At 42.7% G+C, this 19,458-nt stretch overlaps 1 protein-coding gene across 1 annotated transcript in view; it reads left to right on the top strand.

Annotated features, from left to right (window-relative positions):
* The window catches only part of itga8 (integrin, alpha 8), a 41,105-nt gene that overhangs the window by 9,128 nt on the left and 12,519 nt on the right, over positions 1–19,458 (top strand). Inside the window, exons 7-20 of the mRNA XM_034228332.1 lie at positions 535–660; positions 811–855; positions 2,217–2,260; positions 3,795–3,851; positions 4,015–4,067; positions 4,149–4,354; positions 6,447–6,644; positions 10,954–10,999; positions 11,144–11,251; positions 16,048–16,103; positions 16,492–16,649; positions 16,801–16,932; positions 17,919–17,986; positions 18,513–18,660. Of these exons, the coding sequence (XP_034084223.1) occupies positions 535–660; positions 811–855; positions 2,217–2,260; positions 3,795–3,851; positions 4,015–4,067; positions 4,149–4,354; positions 6,447–6,644; positions 10,954–10,999; positions 11,144–11,251; positions 16,048–16,103; positions 16,492–16,649; positions 16,801–16,932; positions 17,919–17,986; positions 18,513–18,660 (1,445 nt within the window). The remainder of the gene's footprint in view (positions 1–534; positions 661–810; positions 856–2,216; positions 2,261–3,794; positions 3,852–4,014; positions 4,068–4,148; positions 4,355–6,446; positions 6,645–10,953; positions 11,000–11,143; positions 11,252–16,047; positions 16,104–16,491; positions 16,650–16,800; positions 16,933–17,918; positions 17,987–18,512; positions 18,661–19,458) is intronic.

Genomic DNA, 19,458 nt, shown 5'->3' with positions numbered 1-19,458 from the left:
GTTATTCTGGGAGATAAACCTATAGTGAAGGGTGAGGGATAAGAAAAGGGAGGGTGGTGAAAGAGGAGTCGGAGGGAGGGTTAAGAGGGCACATTGCCTCCCTGTCGGTGCACATGCGCTCACACTTTAAGGAGGATTTATGAAAGGTTCAGGGCAGCCGTAGATACAAATCATTTGTTTGTTTGACCTCTTGTTCAACAGCAGAGGAAGATTGTTGTTTGTGCATGCTCAACTATAATTCAGAATCCCTGCTGAGGAGAGGACAGGCGTTTTCCTTTAAGAGAAACAAAGTAGGATCTTCCGGCTTTTCCTCAGCCAACGATGTGTTTTAGCTCTCCTCAGGGAAGACTTGCATGTGTCGTTAGCTCCGTGCAGCAGGTTTCTATGTTTCTTTAGCAAAGGGCAGCGGTGCTCCGGGCTGAAACCACTGGCCGTGAACAGATGTGACCCTCACCCCTTATTTTTCCCTCACCCAACTCTCACACTGAGTGTTTGTTTTTCTTTATCTATTTATCTGTGTGTGTGTTTGTGCAGGTCAGGTAATGACAGCGGGGATAGCCGAGATACTGAACGGCTACTCTCTGAAGGCAGTGCTGAGACGCGTTCCAGGAGAGAAACACACTCGAGCTGCTGAAGACACACACGACGACAGCTACCTCGGTAACATGCATTTACAAAACAAACACACACAAACCGTTTTCATCTGAATAGCTTTCACACATTGCATTACACACACAGTTTACACAGAGCATTGCAGACTGAGTTTTCACCAAGGCTGTGTGTCATCATGTGCAACCAATTTCTCTCTAGGTTACTCTGTGGCAGTGGGGGAGTTTACAGGAGACTCTGAACAAGGTGAGAAAGCCAACAATTCATTACAACTAACCACATGCTGCACCAGATGAATCCCTCACTTAGAACATCAGCAGGCACCCTGATGCAACGTCTGAAAGCATCAACACTTTGTTAAAGCTCTCTTTGGCGAGCGCCAGCCAGGACCACTGAGAGGGGTGCTACAGGGTGAGAGATAGGGAGTGGACAGCTGGGTGACAGTGTCTTGGTCTGAACTCAGTGGCAGTAATGAAAACCGTCTCTGTATGTCTGGGTCGTGACCCTAAGGGGACAGGACTTCGGGAACTGCTGATAAAGGGATTTCCTCTCCTCTATTTTGACTGATTAGAATGATTAGTGGCAGACCTCTTCAGGTCTAGAGTGAGTCCAGAATCTCTTCTGGGCTTGAAATATTGAGTGGGATGAGAGACAGGCACGCACACACAGGATTTCTTTATGAAAGATGTGCAGGATGGGAAATCTGCATATAGGGTTATTTTTGCCAAAATAAATATTAAAAGTTATGATGACAAAAAATGTACAAGTCGTTTTTGTTGTTCCGCTACACACTCTGGTGACTTGCCATTCATTTTTCAGCACCACAAATGAATCAAAACAAAAGATTCAGCTCTTTTATTAAAGAAAACATGAAGAAATCAAATGTGTCCAACCGCAGTCACGCTACATAAGTTTTTTTTAACTATTTTAACTGTTTTCTTTATTGCTTTTTCTTCAAACACTGTCACCACACACTTACTGTTCTGTAGCTGTGTCACACACATGAGACCCTCCTCTCCCAAACGCCGCTTCAGCTTCCCATTCATAATTTCCTGTCTATCAGAGCCTCTTTGCTAATCACCATTTAGTGGGATCTTTACGCAACAACTTGCGTTTACATACCCCCATACCAACCCCACATATGAACCCCCTCCGGCACAACACATGTCAGGGGTCTTAAAGTGAGCCTTAAGAGGTTACACATGCCCGTTGATGTGATGTGTTGTGTTGTGATCTTGTTTACCAAACCCCCTTCAGACTGGGGAACTGGTCTTAACTGGGACTTCTGAGTGAAGATGGTGCTGGGAAGATCTGGTTTATAGACTTGTGGCTGAGCCTATTGGGTAGAGCTGGAGGGCAGGAAAGTGGGGACCTTGTCTTCTCTCTCTGGGTGGGTCCCTCAGATCGTCCCTATTAGTCCACAGCTCCACACTCATCAATCAATACACAAGCACAGAGCACCCAATCACTCAGCAGCACTTTGCCCTTCTGACATGATGGGCTGGGTAGGGGATTTGAGGGTTCAGGCCTTTGACAAAAACCTCTGTAAGTCTTTCTCACACATTCAAATGCTAATTTACATCTTTATTTGTTTGTGTGTTTCTCAGAAGTGCTAGCCGGAGTCCCAAGAGGAGCACAGAACTTTGGATATGTAAGTATGAACTGACAAGCAAATCCAGAAAGAAAGAAGTTAGTTTGGTATTCCAGCAGCAACCATTCTTACATACAGTTGACATTCATTGCATTATAGTACACAAATACTAGTATTGAATATAATAATTATATGAATCATATATGGCCTTCGCAGCCCCCTGATATCAGCCCAGTTGAAAACCTATGGGAGATTTAGCTGTGTTCGACACGATCACCACCACCAAGGCAGCAAATTAGGGAATTTATTTTGGAAGGATGTTGTTTATGTTTAATTTGTCCAGAGCTTTGTAGACTCCATGCCAGGGACTTGCTGTTTTTGTGGCTTTTGCTGAAACTTCCATTGTTCAGTATCAGTATCTGACTTCTGTTTTCGCCCCCCCCCCATCTGTATGCTATTTAAACTTGACATGTCTTAAATGATGTGTGGCAGTCTATGACCTGAGTGAGATAAGAAATACAGTGAAGGCACACACTCGGACAATAAAGTATTCTAGATGCTTTTAGTGTTTCATATAGGATTTCAGTGTTTAATGTGCTCATAGATATATATGAATTATCTACATAGCTGCGAGACATACTGTATGTGTGTCCATGCAGACTGTGGTGTGTCTCGTGTTCTCTTATGGGAACATGTCCCCAGGGCTGACAGTGTCAATCCTCCCTAATGACGCACAGCTTCCGCTGCATGTGGAGGGTGGTGACCCCACCTAACCCCACTAACCCTTCTCCACACAAAAACGACCCTTAACCCTAACCTGCAGTGCAACTCTTTACACAGCACACACACACACACACACACACGCACATACACACACACACACTTTGCAACAGTGTGTTTTATGTCTGGACATTGTGGTGCGATTGTGCTCCTTCTTGTACAGACAGTGCACTGTAGGTGTCATGGAGGAGGGGGCTTGCAGCTCACAGTAGGGGGAGCATTATGAGAGATGCTGGGCGGCCATGTTTGAGGCCTGGCATTGAAGTGGCTGTCAACTCTGATCAGGTTTCCTCTGTGACCAATCTGACAAAACAGATTGCATGAAAATGTTTGTGCTGGTGTTTTAATATTTGTGTTTACACATCCTCATCTGTCTGTGTTCGTAAGCCTATCCTGGTTTAGTATGTGTTGAGAAATCTGTGATTGGGTCAACGTGTGTCCTCCTGTGTGTGTACGTGTAGCCCCCGGCTGTCTCCATGTGGTTGTTATTTTAGGTCTTATGAAGGAATTCTCAGCCTCCCCCCTCCGTCTCTCCATCGACCGGGGTTAAAATGGGGGGAAAAGAGGGAAAGATGAGGGGGGGAAATGGTAAAGGCACAAAGATGATGACGGTGGGGGAGGGCTGGGAAAAAAAGAAAAGAGGTTTCAGTCGAATAAAAGCTTTTTTATGCATTCTTCATGTGCCTGTTTGTCAGACTGCTTGGCCATGTTTGCTCTTTAAGTGCTTCAAGGAAAAGTCTGGTGTTTCATTATCCCTCTGTATTGTTTCCATACAGTGTATGATTGTTTCTGACAGTCTATCGGGTTTTTTTAGGTTGTCATGATCAACTCCACCAATCTGACCTTCATCCAGAACTTCACAGGGGAACAGGTACTGTAGGAGCATCACTTTATGCCATATTGCAGGGCTGCATGTAAACTGCTGATATGGGTGTTCATTCATTTTGAATGGGCATGAACATACATTTAAATAAAGTAATGTAACCAGATTGGTTTTACAAAATAATTATGCCCTTTCCTTGTCCATTTCTCAGATGGCCTCCTATTTTGGTTACTCAGTGGCTGTCACTGACCTTAATGGAGATGGGTAGGTAGAAAATGTCTGTCACCCTAGACACATACTCTCTTTTGTCTATAGAATCATTGACACTTCAGTTTATGCTCCCAGGACCGACGATGTGCTGGTTGGGGCGCCCCTCTACATGGAGAGGGAGATGGAGAGCAAGCCCAGAGAGGTGGGGAGGGTGTACCTGTACCTGCAGATGGCCCCGCTCACTTTCTCCAAACCTGTTCCCCTCACCGGCATGCACACCTTTGGGCGATTTGGCACGGCTATAGCACCGCTAGGAGACGTCAACCAGGATGGATACAATGGTATGTTGAGAGGATGAAAGCCAGATAGAGACCGAGAAGAAAAGGGAAAGACGAGATAAAAAGGAAATTGAGCCAGATGAAGTTCATCTAAAAGAATATACAAGATGAGAGCGATAACACAAAGGAAAATGAGAAGGAGATGGGAAATTAAACAGAATCCTTTTCATTTATTTTGTGTGCGAGTGCATGAACCTCTTTCCATTGTCTTTGTCTGCCTATGTTCATCTGCTGTTTCTCAATGACAGACAAATCTTTTTATGTGTTTCCTGTGCCTCTCGGTCTGTTTTGTCTCGGACGGAGGAAATCCTATCATATGCTGCTGCTTGAGAAGGCTTTAAGCTCTTCAGCCAATCAGGAAGTGTGGCGATGAAAGGTTGTCTGCGTGAACTTGTTTCCGCCTGTGATGATCATGGATAAGGCCATGTGTGTGTAAGAGTGTGTGTGGATTGGAGTTATTTTTAACTCACCAGATGTGACCTAAGATAAAATCATTTGGGAATTTCTGTCCTGTAGCCCAGTGTTCATTCCTCTTCAATGTGTTTGTTTTATCCTCACATTGATTGAACAAAGACACACACACACACACACACACACACACACACACACACACACACACACACACACACACACACACACACACAAACTAGTCCACCTGCTGACCAAATGCTCCATAAAACCAAAGCATGTTTAATGCTGCTTTAAAAATAAATGAACTGGTGCACATCTTGGCTTCATATGACATCAATCCCGCTGATTTATTTTATTCATTCATAGAAAGCCTGCGTTAATGTGTGTGTCCCCCTTTTAAATGCTTAACCATCAGATCAATAACCATTGGATCAATACTGAAGCTTTCTCTGTCCTGTAACAGACTGTAAATCACATCAGGCTGTCTGTCAGGATGTGACCGTCTCTGAGAAGGAGATGGAGCGGGCTGATGTGACATGTAGAGAGTTAATCTAATGAGTCCATGTCTGGGAATTATTTAATTATTCAGCATTATGTTATGGTAGAAAGAAACGTTACAATTGAACTAATTCAAGTTGCCATCTGGCTCTTTTTGTTTTTAATATATTTTTTGATCGACCCTCTCAGGCTGTCTGCATTGCTCACACAGTGTCAGCCTGTTCCTGTCTGAGAGAGACAATCTCCAATAGTTTTGGTCTCACAGTGATCACAGTGGGTGTTCTGCTGTTTTGCTGTGGATGTCTGCATTGTGTGGGAAGTTGTTGAGCGATGCCCATAAGCGACTTTCACATTATTTGAAGACTTTTTTCTTAAAGTAAGATGTTTTTTTGCACAGCTATTCAGTTATGTACACATACCCACGCATAGACACACAGACGTGCGCACGCACAGGCTCATATATACACTTGCACACACACATGGTTGCATTTATCTTCACTACCCCACAATCTGCTTCATGTGGAACTAGTTGTTTAGGCTGAGAGAGAGAGGGGGTCCGGAGACAAACAGGATGTCTAGAGGTGTATGGACAGTTACAGTACTGAGGGTCACTTTTATACAGGACAGTGCAATATCTGGACATCAAGAGTATGCTAGAATAATCATACAGTTTTCATATAAGGACAGGTGCTTGAAGTATGTTAATGATGAGAAGATTGATACCACCCTCATATCTGTTTGGCAAGTTTTGAGGTAGAGCCGGGAGACATTAGCTAAACTCACAGACCGGACGCAGGTGGTAACAGATAGCCTGGCTTTCTCTAGGGACTTACATTTAAATAAATGCATTTCAGCCTCTCTAAAGCTTGCTAATTAATTTTACTATATCTGCATTGTTTAATCCTGAACACAAAGTAAGTTGTGAGCCAGTTAGCATGCTGATGTTAGCATTTAGCTCAAACTCAAACAGTGCCCAGACAGAAAAAGATATAAACAAGATTTTAAGATAAGTAAAATAAATGGAAATAACAGAAGAGGTAAATGACCATGCTGACATAATCCCCCAGTGCAGGTAAAGGACGGTCAAGCTCTTTTCCTTCTACCTGCATGTTTTCCTCTGCTTCTGTCTCAGGGGGGCATTATCCCTGCTGATGTCTAAACCATACGTGTTTGTGTCATCCCTTAGACGTGGCAGTGGGCTGTCCGTTCGGAGGAGAGGACCGTGGAGGCAGAGTATTGATCTTCAACGGTAACAGAGACGTGGTCACGCAAGGCCTGACGCTGAGCCAAGAGCTGAAAGCGGCCGGGACCCCCAGTGGCAGCTTGCCTGGATATGGATTCACTCTGAGAGGAGGCCAGGACCTGGACAACAATCAGTATCCTGGTAAATACTCACACTTGCGAGTCAGTGCGTCTCCACTCAATTCCCCATGTTACAGTCAAAATTCTTCCTTGCATTCTTTTACTTTTCCACTTTCCTTCCAGCTCCTCTCATTACAGCCTCCCTCCTCTTCAATCTTGACCTACACATTTCATGCTTCCCCCCAATGTACTCCTACCTACCATTCCCATGTTTTCCAGCTTTGCTTTTCTTCTCCTCTCTGTTAAAGTCATCAGTCAGAAGTAGGGGGTAAAGGAAAGAGTGCCAATGAACTGCTGCCGCATCAATTCTTTAGGGCTTTACAGTACTCAAGAAGGAGAGAAAACACAAGAGCGAGAAAGAAAGAAGCATAATAATACATTATCCGCATGTTCAGTCTGCCAGACATTCAAGCCTCAACCCATATCCCTAAAACTATGAGCAGACAATACAGCATTCAATCAAATTACATTCAGACAACTGCCACCTACTTACTTTACCAGACGCCTCCATCTTCTGACCTTAGAAATATCTTTAAAAACCTCACTACGATCCTAAGAAAGCTGCAAAGGAGGGGAGAAGTGCAAAGCTGTTTATATACTAGAGTTTTTAGAACAGAACATTTCCATTTTAAACAAAGCCTGTCTGTAAAACCACAGTTTTACTACCTAATTTTCTCCCTAATTGAGAGCCACTCTGCTCCCAGCACTACTCTGGCTTTGTGCTTCCACAAATTAGCCTGAAAATGAGAATTTGTTTAGTTTTACCTTTTCTTTTCTTTGCCCCCACTCCCTTTTTTCTTTTTCTTTTGCTACAATAATAGATTTCTTCATTCCACCAACAGGATATCAAGGGAAATACACACACAGGAGTACACACAAGTTCACGTGTGGCTTTGATCAGTTTCACTGGCAGCTAGAGAGTGTATGTTGAGCGTTTGCCAGGCTCCGGGTCAAAGCGAGACCTTGTGCAGAACTACAGCAAATCAGAGATCCCGGATTAAAAACCTTGTACAGTTAATACACACAAAGGGGCAGCAGGTTGAAACCAAGGCTGGTGGAGTAGAAACTCACGGGTGGCACAGCTTTCTGCCAACACACACACACACAGACGTGCAGCACTTGTGTCGTCTGTCATTAGAGAGCTGGCTGGCGGAAGTGAAACACACACACACACACACACACACACACAGACGCGTGTCGTTAGCAAAGTAGTAAAGTCACACTGTTCAAAGGAGCCGAGATGTTTGATCAGTATTATGAGAGGACTGCTCAGGCGTCTGGAAGGTTAAAGCTGCCGTATGCTCCTGTAGAGGTTACATGTTATTAGTCTATTGCAAGAACACAGAGAGAGGAAAGGAGGATGATTAAACTCCACTTTTAGCTTTGGTGGTTTTGTTTTCTACAAGATTATGTCACATTCTTGTGTATTTATTTAAAGCTTACAGTAGGAAATGAAAGCAGGAAGAGGCACTAGATGACAAAGAAGGCAGAAAAGCAATAAAAAGTCAGCCACTTTTAAACTCAACTGCACATGATTGGGCTTCATTAAACTACAGATAACTTTGGTGGAGGACGACACAGAGTTGATGTTTCACTGTTGCAATGGAGGCCAATAGGCAAACTAATGCTCAGGCTAAAGGCTGGAGTTAAGGTGGTGGTCAGCTGTGTATCAGAAGGGGGTCAGATTCAGGTTCAACCATGAAGTCAGAGGTCAAAAACTGACAATGATTTACCTGTCAATCACACAACTTGCATAGAGAGTTACAGACACAGAAACATGTCGGGGTCGAGGATTTGCATGTGTGTGGTGGCGAGGGGTCATTAGGTGGGTCATTAGATTGTTAAATAGGTGTTTAATTTATTACTAGGCTCCATACTCATATATTTAGTGACCATCTTTTGTAGTTTGCCTTTTCATCTTAAAAGGGACATTTAGATTACATTTCATTACATTCTTTGAGCAATACTCTATACATTATGTTGCCTTTTCATGCCACTTCTTGTTTACTGGCATATCGGTTTTTTTTGTATTAAAAAGTTAAATTGGTTTAAAGTTAAATAATCAAACCTCAATGTTATGCACCAAATCAATTCCTCCCCAATTAGGAACGGCTGACTGCCCCTGTCTTTAGTGTGAAATATGTACTTCCTGGCCAAAAAGTGTTTACAATATTTATTGTAGCTGGCAAGTTACCAAAGCTTTAAAATCACACACATGCATCCAAGAATTAAGATATCCTCTATTTCTCAAGCCGCCTCATTTTCCACTGAGTGCCATTGACCTTTGGCATCTCATCATGGAGGCCAGTCCCCTGCAGACAAACGGGCCGTGAGGGCAGGCAGCCAGTGACAGCTTGACAGTCTGTCTAAACTCTGGATGGAGGTTGTGTTTTCACAGCCCAGGACAGACACCATCCACCCTGGCAGCTCAGTTACAGACAATACCTGCCACCAATGAGTGGAGTGTATATGAGAGTGCACACACTGGTGTATCAGCCCATGTGTGCGTTGGTATGGTTCGGTGTGTCTCTATACACGCTCACCTCAAACCAACAGTGGCAAGCGAGCTTTCCTGTACTTAAGGAAATGGGATTGACAGGGAAAGGAAAGTGGGACGTTATTTGATTTAGCCCTTTGGAGCAGCCATGCGTGCACTCACACTCTTACACACACTTAACCCCAAAGGTGCCCTCTCCACATATCAGTCTCATGTCATATAGTGGTTTTGAGAGCACACCAAAGAGTGACGATAAGAAGAACAGACAACTACTGTATCAAAAACCCCAACACATGGCAGTGGGGTTGGATTCCAGGTTATAAAACTCCAGCAGCAGGATGGACAGAGGAATTCGGACTGGGACTGCAGTCCTTCTGTTTCTCTCGCTCTGCTAAAACACACCTTGCTTCTGATGGCTTTCACAGATTGCGGTTTAGGGCCTAATGCACTATCCTTTACCCTCCCTGTTCTTTCTATCACTCCCCCCTCTTCCTCCTCCTGAACTCTTTTCCCCCCTTTTCCGTACCTCTCCAACTGCCCCACAAAAATCCACATCTTGAGGTCCTTTCTCGGTGCAGGGTTTTCGATACAGTACACACAGAGAGCCACACACTCATAGCGAACCCCAGGGGAAGAAGGACAGGGCCTAAATGTTTAATGTTGTGGTTTCAGGGGGACTCAGTGACTGCAGCCAAAGGCAGAAACAGATGTGCCTCTCTCAGATTCAATTAGTCCCTTTCTTCTGAAATACTCGGGAGAGGAAAGACACAGCAAATGACAAGCAATCACTACAAGAGTGCACTTCCAGCAGCTTAGTCCAATACTGCCTGCAGTCCGGTTAGCACAGCACTCACCGCTGATAGGTGCTGATAGTTAGTTGCTTCTCAAATAAGAGTATATGATGTGTTTCACAGTTTGATGTTACTGTGAATACATTTTCAGATCATTTATTGCCTTTATTTTCATTTATTTTGTAATGTAATAGGTCAAACCTTTAATGAATACAAAATAAAGAAATGATTTAATGAAACGTAACATAAGCTGCAGTTGCTTTTCACTGGGCAGCATGAGTCTATTCTGTCTTTCTCATGATCACACAAGTTTTGCTGCATCTGGCAGTGGTGGCTTGAATCCATTAAGTGCCTCTCTTCAGTTTCACATTGTTTTAATCAGCACTCGTTTGTGTGCCTGTCTGTTTCTATGTGAGTGTGCGGCTTTCATTGGTATGTGTCCCCTAACCGCAGCCATTAAATACAAAGCTCTATTTTAAACTCATGAGAGCCAATAAAAAATGTGTATTCATCACAAAAACCATGAAAAACAAATACAAATCACATATAGATGAGATCTGTTGCTGCTTACAATTAGGAGCTGTTTGGAAATGTTGTTGCTTAGCGAAATGTGATTGGAGCGATGTGAACTTACTAATGGCGCTGGAATGCAGCATGGGGTCCCTGTCTCGCAGCACACACACACACACATATGAACACACACATGAACCCACAATCACTAACGCATCTTGTGTTTATGAATTTAGTCTTGGCTGGGTCATGTGTAAAAGGAAAATAAAGAAAATGCTGGTGATATCAGAAAGTCGTGTGTGTGTGTGTGTGTGTGTGTGTGTGTGTGTGTGTGTGTGTGTGTGTGTGTGTGTGTGTGTGTGTGTGTGTGTGTGTGTGTGTGTGTGTGTGTGTGTGTGTGTGTGTGTGTGTGTGTGTGTGTGTTAAATGTGGCATGTCTGTGTTTGATGAAGATTGCTGGAGACCTTGAAATCAGTCCCATCTGTGGCATTCTTTGAAGCCTTGCCTCTCTCTCTCTCTCTCTCTCTCTGCAGATCTGATCGTGGGGGCGTTCGGCGCAGGGGAGGTGTCGGTGTACAGGTATGAATGTGTACAAGGCGCTCTGTCTCGTCCTTAAATATGCTTGTTTCACACATTTGTGCTTTTCCTGAAAGTCTGGGAGAATTAAGTGAGATTTTGTAACAGTGTGTGTGCTTGTGTCTGTGTGTGTGTTTTGGTGAATAGGTCTCGAGCTGTGGTGTCTGTGGAAGCTGAAATGATCTTGACTCCCAGAATCCTGAACCCCGATGACCGACAGTGTCACCTGCCTGAAACAGACATCATGGTTACCTGGTAAGAAGAGCATGTAGGAAGTCTCTAAGAACCATTATTATCTAAATACACAACATTTATCAAATAGAATAGAATCAGAGGGATGAAACCCTCTTTAATGTTCACACATACATGAACACAGCACACACACACACACACACACACACACATACTCACACACTAATGTCTATGATTCAAATAAGAATAATGTACTGTATGATACTATCCCTAACCCAACTGACAATTATAAGACTTTATAATAGATGTTTCTTTTATATAATCTTCTCCTCACTCTTTACCAAACTCCTCAATATTGCTGTAATTCTTTCAGCTGTGTGTGTGTAGAGTAGACTATCCTCCATCTCCTTTGGGAATGAAATCGTGGGGGGGCAATTGTGTCCATCAACGCCACACTCAAAGTCAATACAGTATAGTATTTGAGTTTACTCAAATCTCTACGGTTAAAGGGTTCAAAGTCTTAAAGAAGACTAATGAGGCCCACGCTGCTCTGATCCCCTGAGCAGTAACACAAATCGTACTGCTTACACTGTTTCATAAAACGCTATGCAGTATAAAGTATACACCTTCACAAATCATACTGACAGATGTGACAAATATTTCACCCCTGTGCTTTAGACGTCTGCCATCAACAATGATCAGTGACTGAGAGTATTATGAAAAAATGTAGAAGCGCACTCATATAACCTGGAAATGCTGATTTATGAGACCCTGCTATTGATTTAATACGGCATAATTCTATTTTGATTACGTTATTGTTCCTGTGGGTAGCGAGTGGCTTTGAACAGTCTGGGGGTGAGTCTAGTTGAGGGGAACAGGCCCAAAGGCTCCTGCTGCCTCGCCACAGTCTATTGTTGCTTCAAACTTATTGGGGCTGAAACCGCTGTAGGACTCTTTGGAGGGGAGAAGTGTGCTCGGCTAGTTGCCATCATTGTGTGTGTGTGTGTGTGTGTGTGTGTGTGTGTGTGTGTGTGTGTGTGTGTGTGTGTGTGTGTGTGTGTGTGTGTGTGTGTGTGTGTGTGTGTGTGTGTGTGTGTGTGTGGTGTGTGTGTGTGTGTGTGTGTGGTGTGTGTGTGTGTGTGTGTGTGTGTGTGTGTGTGTGTGTGTGTGTGTGTGTGTGTGTGTGTGTGTGTGTGTGTGTGTGTGTGTGTGAGCGTTGGCAGCAAGCGAAACGGGAACAGGGTTTTGGTCGGATTGACAGAAAGAACTAAACTGTGGAATTCTATCAAAACATAACTCAGCTTATTTAAATAAACAGCCGTAAAGATTTGGTCGCAGCTATGGAGTCAGATAGGACATGGAACATAGACACACATGCAGAGAGTCAAACAGCAGCAAGTGGAATTAAGGGATGTCTGAGGCTCTTGTGTTTCAGATTTTTTATTTGTTTCCCTGGCCTGCGGTTAGAGCTGGAGAGACCGCGGCGGGAGGTCAGGTCCAGTTCGCACCGCTCATGTATTACCATTACATCTGAGTCACAGGGTTAAGTATCACATTTTTGGGTAAAATAATTACAATCTTTTAAAACCCAGGTGATCAGTTAAAATGGTATTTCCAAAAGACCCTTCAAAACATCTGGAAATAAATTATCCACTGCACATTTGTTAAGTATTTTACTTATGATCACTAACCCTTTGGTAAATATGAATGTACAGTATATTGCACGTGTTTAATACAGTAGTGTCATACAAACTCACATTTTTGGCAACCAATATTTGTTTATTAACAGTGCACGACTACTTTGTTTGTTTGTTTGTAGCCTTTATTTAACCAGGTGAAAGCCCCTTGAGATCAAAAGATCTCTTTTTCAAAGGTGACCTGCAAGACATTAGTTACACATGTAACCATGTAAAACAACAGAACAACAATAAGGATGACATACAACATAATGTACAGGGTACAGTTTACAAACTCTATTCACAGTGACAGGTACCATGAATATCAAATAGCATGTCACCCAGCTGAGTTTTAAAATGATGCAGGGGAACCAAAGTGCTCAGTTTTAAAGATGTTTGCAGACTGTTCCAATTTAGTGGAGCTGCACAACTAAAAGCTTTCTTCCCTAAGACAGTCCTAGCACTTGGCACATTTAATAAAACATCATGAGATCTCAGGCAATACGTACTTTCAATTTGTCGAGAGATCAGAGAGCAGATATAAAAAGGTAGTTTACCCAACATGGCTTTGTAGATGAACATGTACCAATGACTGAGCCTCCGTACAGTTAGTGAAGGCAGACCTGCCTTGGCATACAGGGTACAGTGATGAGTAAGTGCTTTACAGTTAGTAACAAATCTCAGTGCGCTGTGATAGGCGGCATCTAACTTTTCCAGGCAATGGGCAGGTGCATTGATATAGACCAAATCACCATAGTCCAGCACAGGTAAAAAGGTCACAGTGACTAGCCTTTTCCTGGCTTCAAAAGAGAAACAGGACTTGTTTCTGAAAAAGAAACCTAGTCTAACCCTCAGCTTTTTAAGCAGGTTATTGACATGAAGTTTAAAAGTAAGACAATCATCAAGCCAGATACCCAAGTATTTGTAACAGGTAACCACTTTGAGTACTTGTCCTTGCAGAGTAACAATATCCAAAGCAGTGTCTGTAGTCTTTTTAGCTTTAGAAAAGAGCATTACCTTGGTTTTATCAACATTTAAAAGAAGCTTAAGCTCAGAGAGCTGAGTCTGAATGGAGGGACCTGCACAGTACAGCACGGTATCGTCCGCATAGAGTAAAGTAAAGTAGCTTCATCCACATTTTCACCTAAACTGTTGATATATATGGAGAATAAAAGTGGACCTAAAACAGAACCTTGAGGAACACCATTAGCAATGTTCAACCACTCAGACGACAGCCCATCAAAGTGAACACATTGGGACCTTTCAGAGAGGCAGTTCACAAACCACACCACTGCATGGCTGGATATGCCAATACTGAGTAGCCTCTGCTTCAAAATGCGATGATCGACGGTATCAAACGCTTTAGAAAGGTCAATAAATAGAGCTGCACAACTCTGCTTATTATCTAAAATACTCCTAATGTCATTCACCACTTTCATTGTCGCAGTGATGGTGCTATGTTGCTTTCTGAAGCCTGACAGGATATCATTTTTACATAAAAACTCCTTTACTTGTTCACTCAAAGGAAGGAATTGTCCACTTACTTTACTTGTATATAAAAATGGCTTGCTTATAGAGATAAACCACCAAGTCATCACTCCTCCCAGCTAGTCAAGTTACTGTTTCGTACATCACTCATGCAGGAGGCAGCTGTTGTCAATAATCTCTCAGATCTAACTCTAGCCTAGTACCTGTATACAGATAAAGTCAGAGACTAGCTGGTGAACATAGTGAAGTATTTCGCAACTAAAGAACAGGACGTTTTCCCCAGGAGTTAGAGGAGACCAAATACAGAGCTGAAAGAGAGTGATTAGTAAACTAAAATCCATTGTATGTAGAAAAACCTAACCACAATGAATGTTACTGTTGCTCAGGAACTCTAGAGGCCAAAAGCAAAGATTTTCCTTATTTTTGAAAGATGTTAAGGAAATAATTTTTCCGAAAATCACATGCTTTTACCATTTGACTCGAATGTAATGGTGATACATGAGAGGTACACACTGTGGCTAGAAGGATTAAAGAGGGTTGGAAAAGGAGGGGCGGCTACTTAATGACCAGTGTTAAATTGAACCTCCTTACTCATTAAGTGGACCCGGGGAAGTCGGGGAAGGGATTTATTGTGCCTGTTTGCAGGCATGGCCGGATAGCGGGGTGGAGCACAGATGCATTTTGGGGAAAATTACATACAGTAATGACTAACCCAAGCAACCCGAGCTGTTGTCTGTAAATTGGCGGTCATTTCCGTGCTGCATACACTTAAGTTTGAAACACACTGCTTATTAGAGTCACACTTGAGCACACCACCCTAAAAAAACACACACATGCTTACATGCAACACCTATTAAATACACATGAAACCACCTGGAGAAGTCAAAATGACTTAGGGGAGCAATTTTTAAAATAGAAACATGTATTTTATCGCACACATAAACTCACAGCTGCATCACATACATTGAGAACAGAGGGAAACTAGCTCATCATGATTGTGTCATCTCAGCGAGATAATTATTAACAAACAAACACACACGCATCCATTACATCTGCTTTTGGATGTTGGGGTTTGTGGAGTAAACCCAAACAGACAATATTCACATGAAGTCATTTCCACTCGTGCCTCATTATGCTTAGTCTTCAGAATCAGGAGCATTGCGTCTGTAAGCTTCCTCAGATTAGTGCATATTAACAGCGCTCAGCTCCCTGTGTGGGAGTCTCTTTCCTGTTCTTGATTAAAGGGGCGATAAGACACACACACATTCACGTTACACATATATTAATACACACTGAAATAGAGGAAATGCAGAAATGTTTCCCAGTCTCCCATGTCTAATTGAGGGCCTCACAGGGACCTCAGCGTGGTATTTCACTGTCCCCTGGAGCACAGTCAGGAATAAGTTCATTTAGTGGTATAGATATTTTTTTCTAACTTCGTGATGTATGCAAATATGAAGGAAGTATTATGTCTGCAATAATACCATGTTAAATGTTCCACGATAAAAGGTCCCAATAGTAATTTGACTCTTAAACGTTGGCACCACTGCATTTTGTTCTCACTTTGTCAGTGTGGATGTGCGTCAAAAGACAGCAAGAGTGTGTTAATAATTGGTTTATCATGCTAACAGTAATCACAATCTTCTCCCTCTCTCTTGTCTGTCTCTTTATCTTCATAAAATGACTTTCCTGCAGTCTGAAGGTGGAAGTGTGTGCAGCAGTGAGCGGAGTGGGGATCCCCAACTCTGTAGGTAAGCAGCTGTGCACTATGTGGGCGAATGACAGAGGGAGGGACAGCAGTCAGAGCTACCTCCAATGTATCACTCATAAGAGTTTCCTGCTGTGAAACTGCAGCTCTTCCGCGCCGATCATAGTGGAGAACAAAGGGTGGAAACAAGAATAGGGTAGAAAGACACAGACAGCGGAGGTGTAAAGTACTGTTTCCACTGCCCTGTAGAGTAGAGCCCCTCCATGGTGCCTTACTTCGTAACTAATGGGATGTAATGTACATTTAAAGCGAACGAGCATGTGGATTCAACAGTTAAGGAGTTTCTGGATCGCCTATTTCACTCTCAATGTCAATGCTTTTCTCTCACCTCTCCATCCGTCTTCACCTCTTTATCATTACTTCCTGTCCAGACCTGAGAGCAGTGCTGCAGCTGGACTGGTTGAAAGGCAACAGAGGCGGAGTTAAGAGAGTTTTGTTCCTGGACACGCAGCAGCCTCAGCGCACAGGGCTCCTGAAATTGGGACACAACCGCCCACGTTCATGCCTGAGCTACACCATCTACCTGAGAGTGAGCAAATCACACACTGCACAAACATATTTAGTAGCTTTTGTGTAATTCTGTGTATTTACATAGGTTTTTTCAACTGTTCTGTTCTGTTTGTAAAACTAAACAAGGTTGACTTACTTCATATTTTCACCTCTTTCTTATGCTTTCTTAGGAGGAGGAAGATTTCAGGGACAAATTGACCCCGATCTCACTGGCTCTGAACTACAGCTTGGCTCCCCCATCTCATGGCCAAAACCTCCCGCCTGTCCTCAACCATTACAGCAGCACCTTCCTTCAAGAGCATGTGAGTGAATATATACAGTATAAGCATAATATCTTACATACATATATATAAGGTTTAGTATTGTCCCGGTTTTCCATATTGGGATTTGGCTATTTTGGTTCCTTCTATTCCATGTTTGTCCATCATGGAAAAGGGTCCCTCCTCTGTTGCTCTTTCTGATCTTTCTTATTTTTCCCCCAGTTAAATGGTTTTCTTTTTGTGGAGTTTTTCCATATCCCAAATTGGGTTTCTTAGGTTGAAAGGTGTCATATGCTGGATAGATTGTAAAGCCCCTTGAGGCAAGTTTGTGATTTATTATATTGGGCTAAATAAATAAGACCGAATTGACTTGAAGCCCAATTCTGAGCACATACTGACACATTTAGGACTTGAGGTTATATTTAAGTCACTCGTTCTTTAAAATGCTTGTCTTAGGCACACACACATCATCTGTTTTACTTTTCAAGCGCAACCCTACCTGTTCACAGGAAAGATTAGATGGTTAAGCCTGTAAACATAGACATTCTTTCCAAACGAAAGTTCATCATTCACAAACTTAACTATAAATAAATCAAAACTTCCCTGCACAGCAATATATGTCAGGCGGGTGCAGGTCAGTCAATAAAAAATGAAGAAAGGGCCACAAAACAGCTTTGGCGCAGCTCCAAACGATCTAATTATCAAAGAAGCCAGTCTGTTGAAGAATATGAGAAAAACAATGTTTTCTCTTCCACTTAAATGTTAGATGTAATACTAAGAACAGTGGAGAAAGGATAGAGAAATAAGGAGAACATATTACAAAATCTTAAAATAACCAAACCTCAGCACTAAGTCGGTGCAAACTCAACCCAAGACTTTTGACCCTTTTTGCATGTTAAGAGTCTATATGTTTACAGCACCTGCATCCTGGTGGGTTTGTTACTATTTTGGGCTTCATGATGATGTCCAGTGTACCTTAACAATTTCCTCATGACAATCCCCTTCTCTGTGCCCCTCTTCCTCCTCAGGCTTACATTCTCCTGGACTGCGGTGACGACAATATTTGTGTCCCCGACCTGGAGCTCTCTGCCAGCATGTAAGACTGACACCAGCACCTCTGACCTCAACCTGTAAACACTCAACACTTCACACTCACCTAAGAAACTAAGAAAGTATGCCTGTTACTCCTCACACAATGAGCAAAGTTTACACTCAAGTTGCTCACATTATAGTTCCATTTACCATATGGTGTTTGTGTGCATATGTGAATTAGCCTACTCTCTCTATAGTGTTTCCAGCTGTACGATATATCCATGGCACCGTTATACAAACATCCTGTCACCCTCAACTGACACACACACACACACACACACACACACACACACACACACACACACACACATGTTTGTCCGGGTCAGGGGTATTGCATTCCATACAGCATGAACCAATAAGGTCCAGTCCTACAAAATTATAGACTTAATTTGAAATAAAAACACGGGACAAGAGTTGAACATTCTTTTATGTATCTGCACCAAAGTGCTTTATTTTCTATGTCTTTTACATGACTAAAAATACCCCTTTCTCTGTGTTCTTCTCTCCTTTTTTATAAAACACACTCACAGGGACCGCTCGGAGCTGGTGATTGGAGACGATAATCTGGTCATGTTGACCATCACTGCAGTGAACCAAGGAGAGGGAGCCTATGAGACAGAGCTCCACACACTGATCCCACCGGAGGCCGACTATATTGGAGTAGAGCGTAGAGTGGAGGTAAATACATAAACACACCAACACACACATTTGTCTAAAATCAATTTTTTTTATATTGAGAGCCAATGGAGTGGAAACTTTAATAGACATAAAGTAAAGAGGAAGCTGTCTCGTCATGATTGATTACCGAGTGGTCCTTTGAAATGAGGGAGTTTACTATTTGAGCAGGGGCGGTTCTAGGGGGCAGGGGGTTCCACTGACTTTGGACCCCCCTGTGGCCCCCCTGAAAAAGAAAAATAATAGTTTATGATTAAATGATTTCTTGCCTGAAAGAATAGGCGGAACTAACGATATTTGTCATTCTAGTCGGACCCATTAGAGCAGGGGTCTCCAACACGTCGATCGCATGGCGTCATTTCCACTGGAGGCAGGGGGGACACTTTTCGAAATCCTGTTTCCCCCACTTTACAAATATGTTTACTGTTCTTTTTTAACGCAAGCCGTCATCGCCACGGAGGAGCACACAGCCTCTGTGAGCGAGCGAGACAGAAAGAGCACACCTTTATCTAGTTAATATAGTTGTAAAAAAGAAAGTAAGAAATCATTCCAATGTGTACTATAGGACAGTAAAAAAAATAACTGTTTAAAAGGGGGGTGATTAGTAAAATATGCATAAATAAAAAGAAAGAATGCTAACTAGGTAACATAAGATATGAATAAACAAGTTTAAGTGATTTGTCATTGGTTGTGATCATATTCTAAAGATGTGTTGATTATTGAAAAGTATACAGCTCCCTTTCATATGAGTGTTGAGAGCTGTATCCATAAATTCATTCTGTGCTCAAAGTGCACCAGATT

This window comes from Gymnodraco acuticeps, unplaced genomic scaffold, assembly GCF_902827175.1.
Source record: "Gymnodraco acuticeps unplaced genomic scaffold, fGymAcu1.1, whole genome shotgun sequence".
In the NCBI taxonomy this organism is placed as follows: Eukaryota; Metazoa; Chordata; class Actinopteri; order Perciformes; family Bathydraconidae; genus Gymnodraco; species Gymnodraco acuticeps.
The sequence above is the reverse complement of the archived record's forward strand: the minus strand, read 5'-3'. Positions and strand labels throughout refer to the sequence as shown.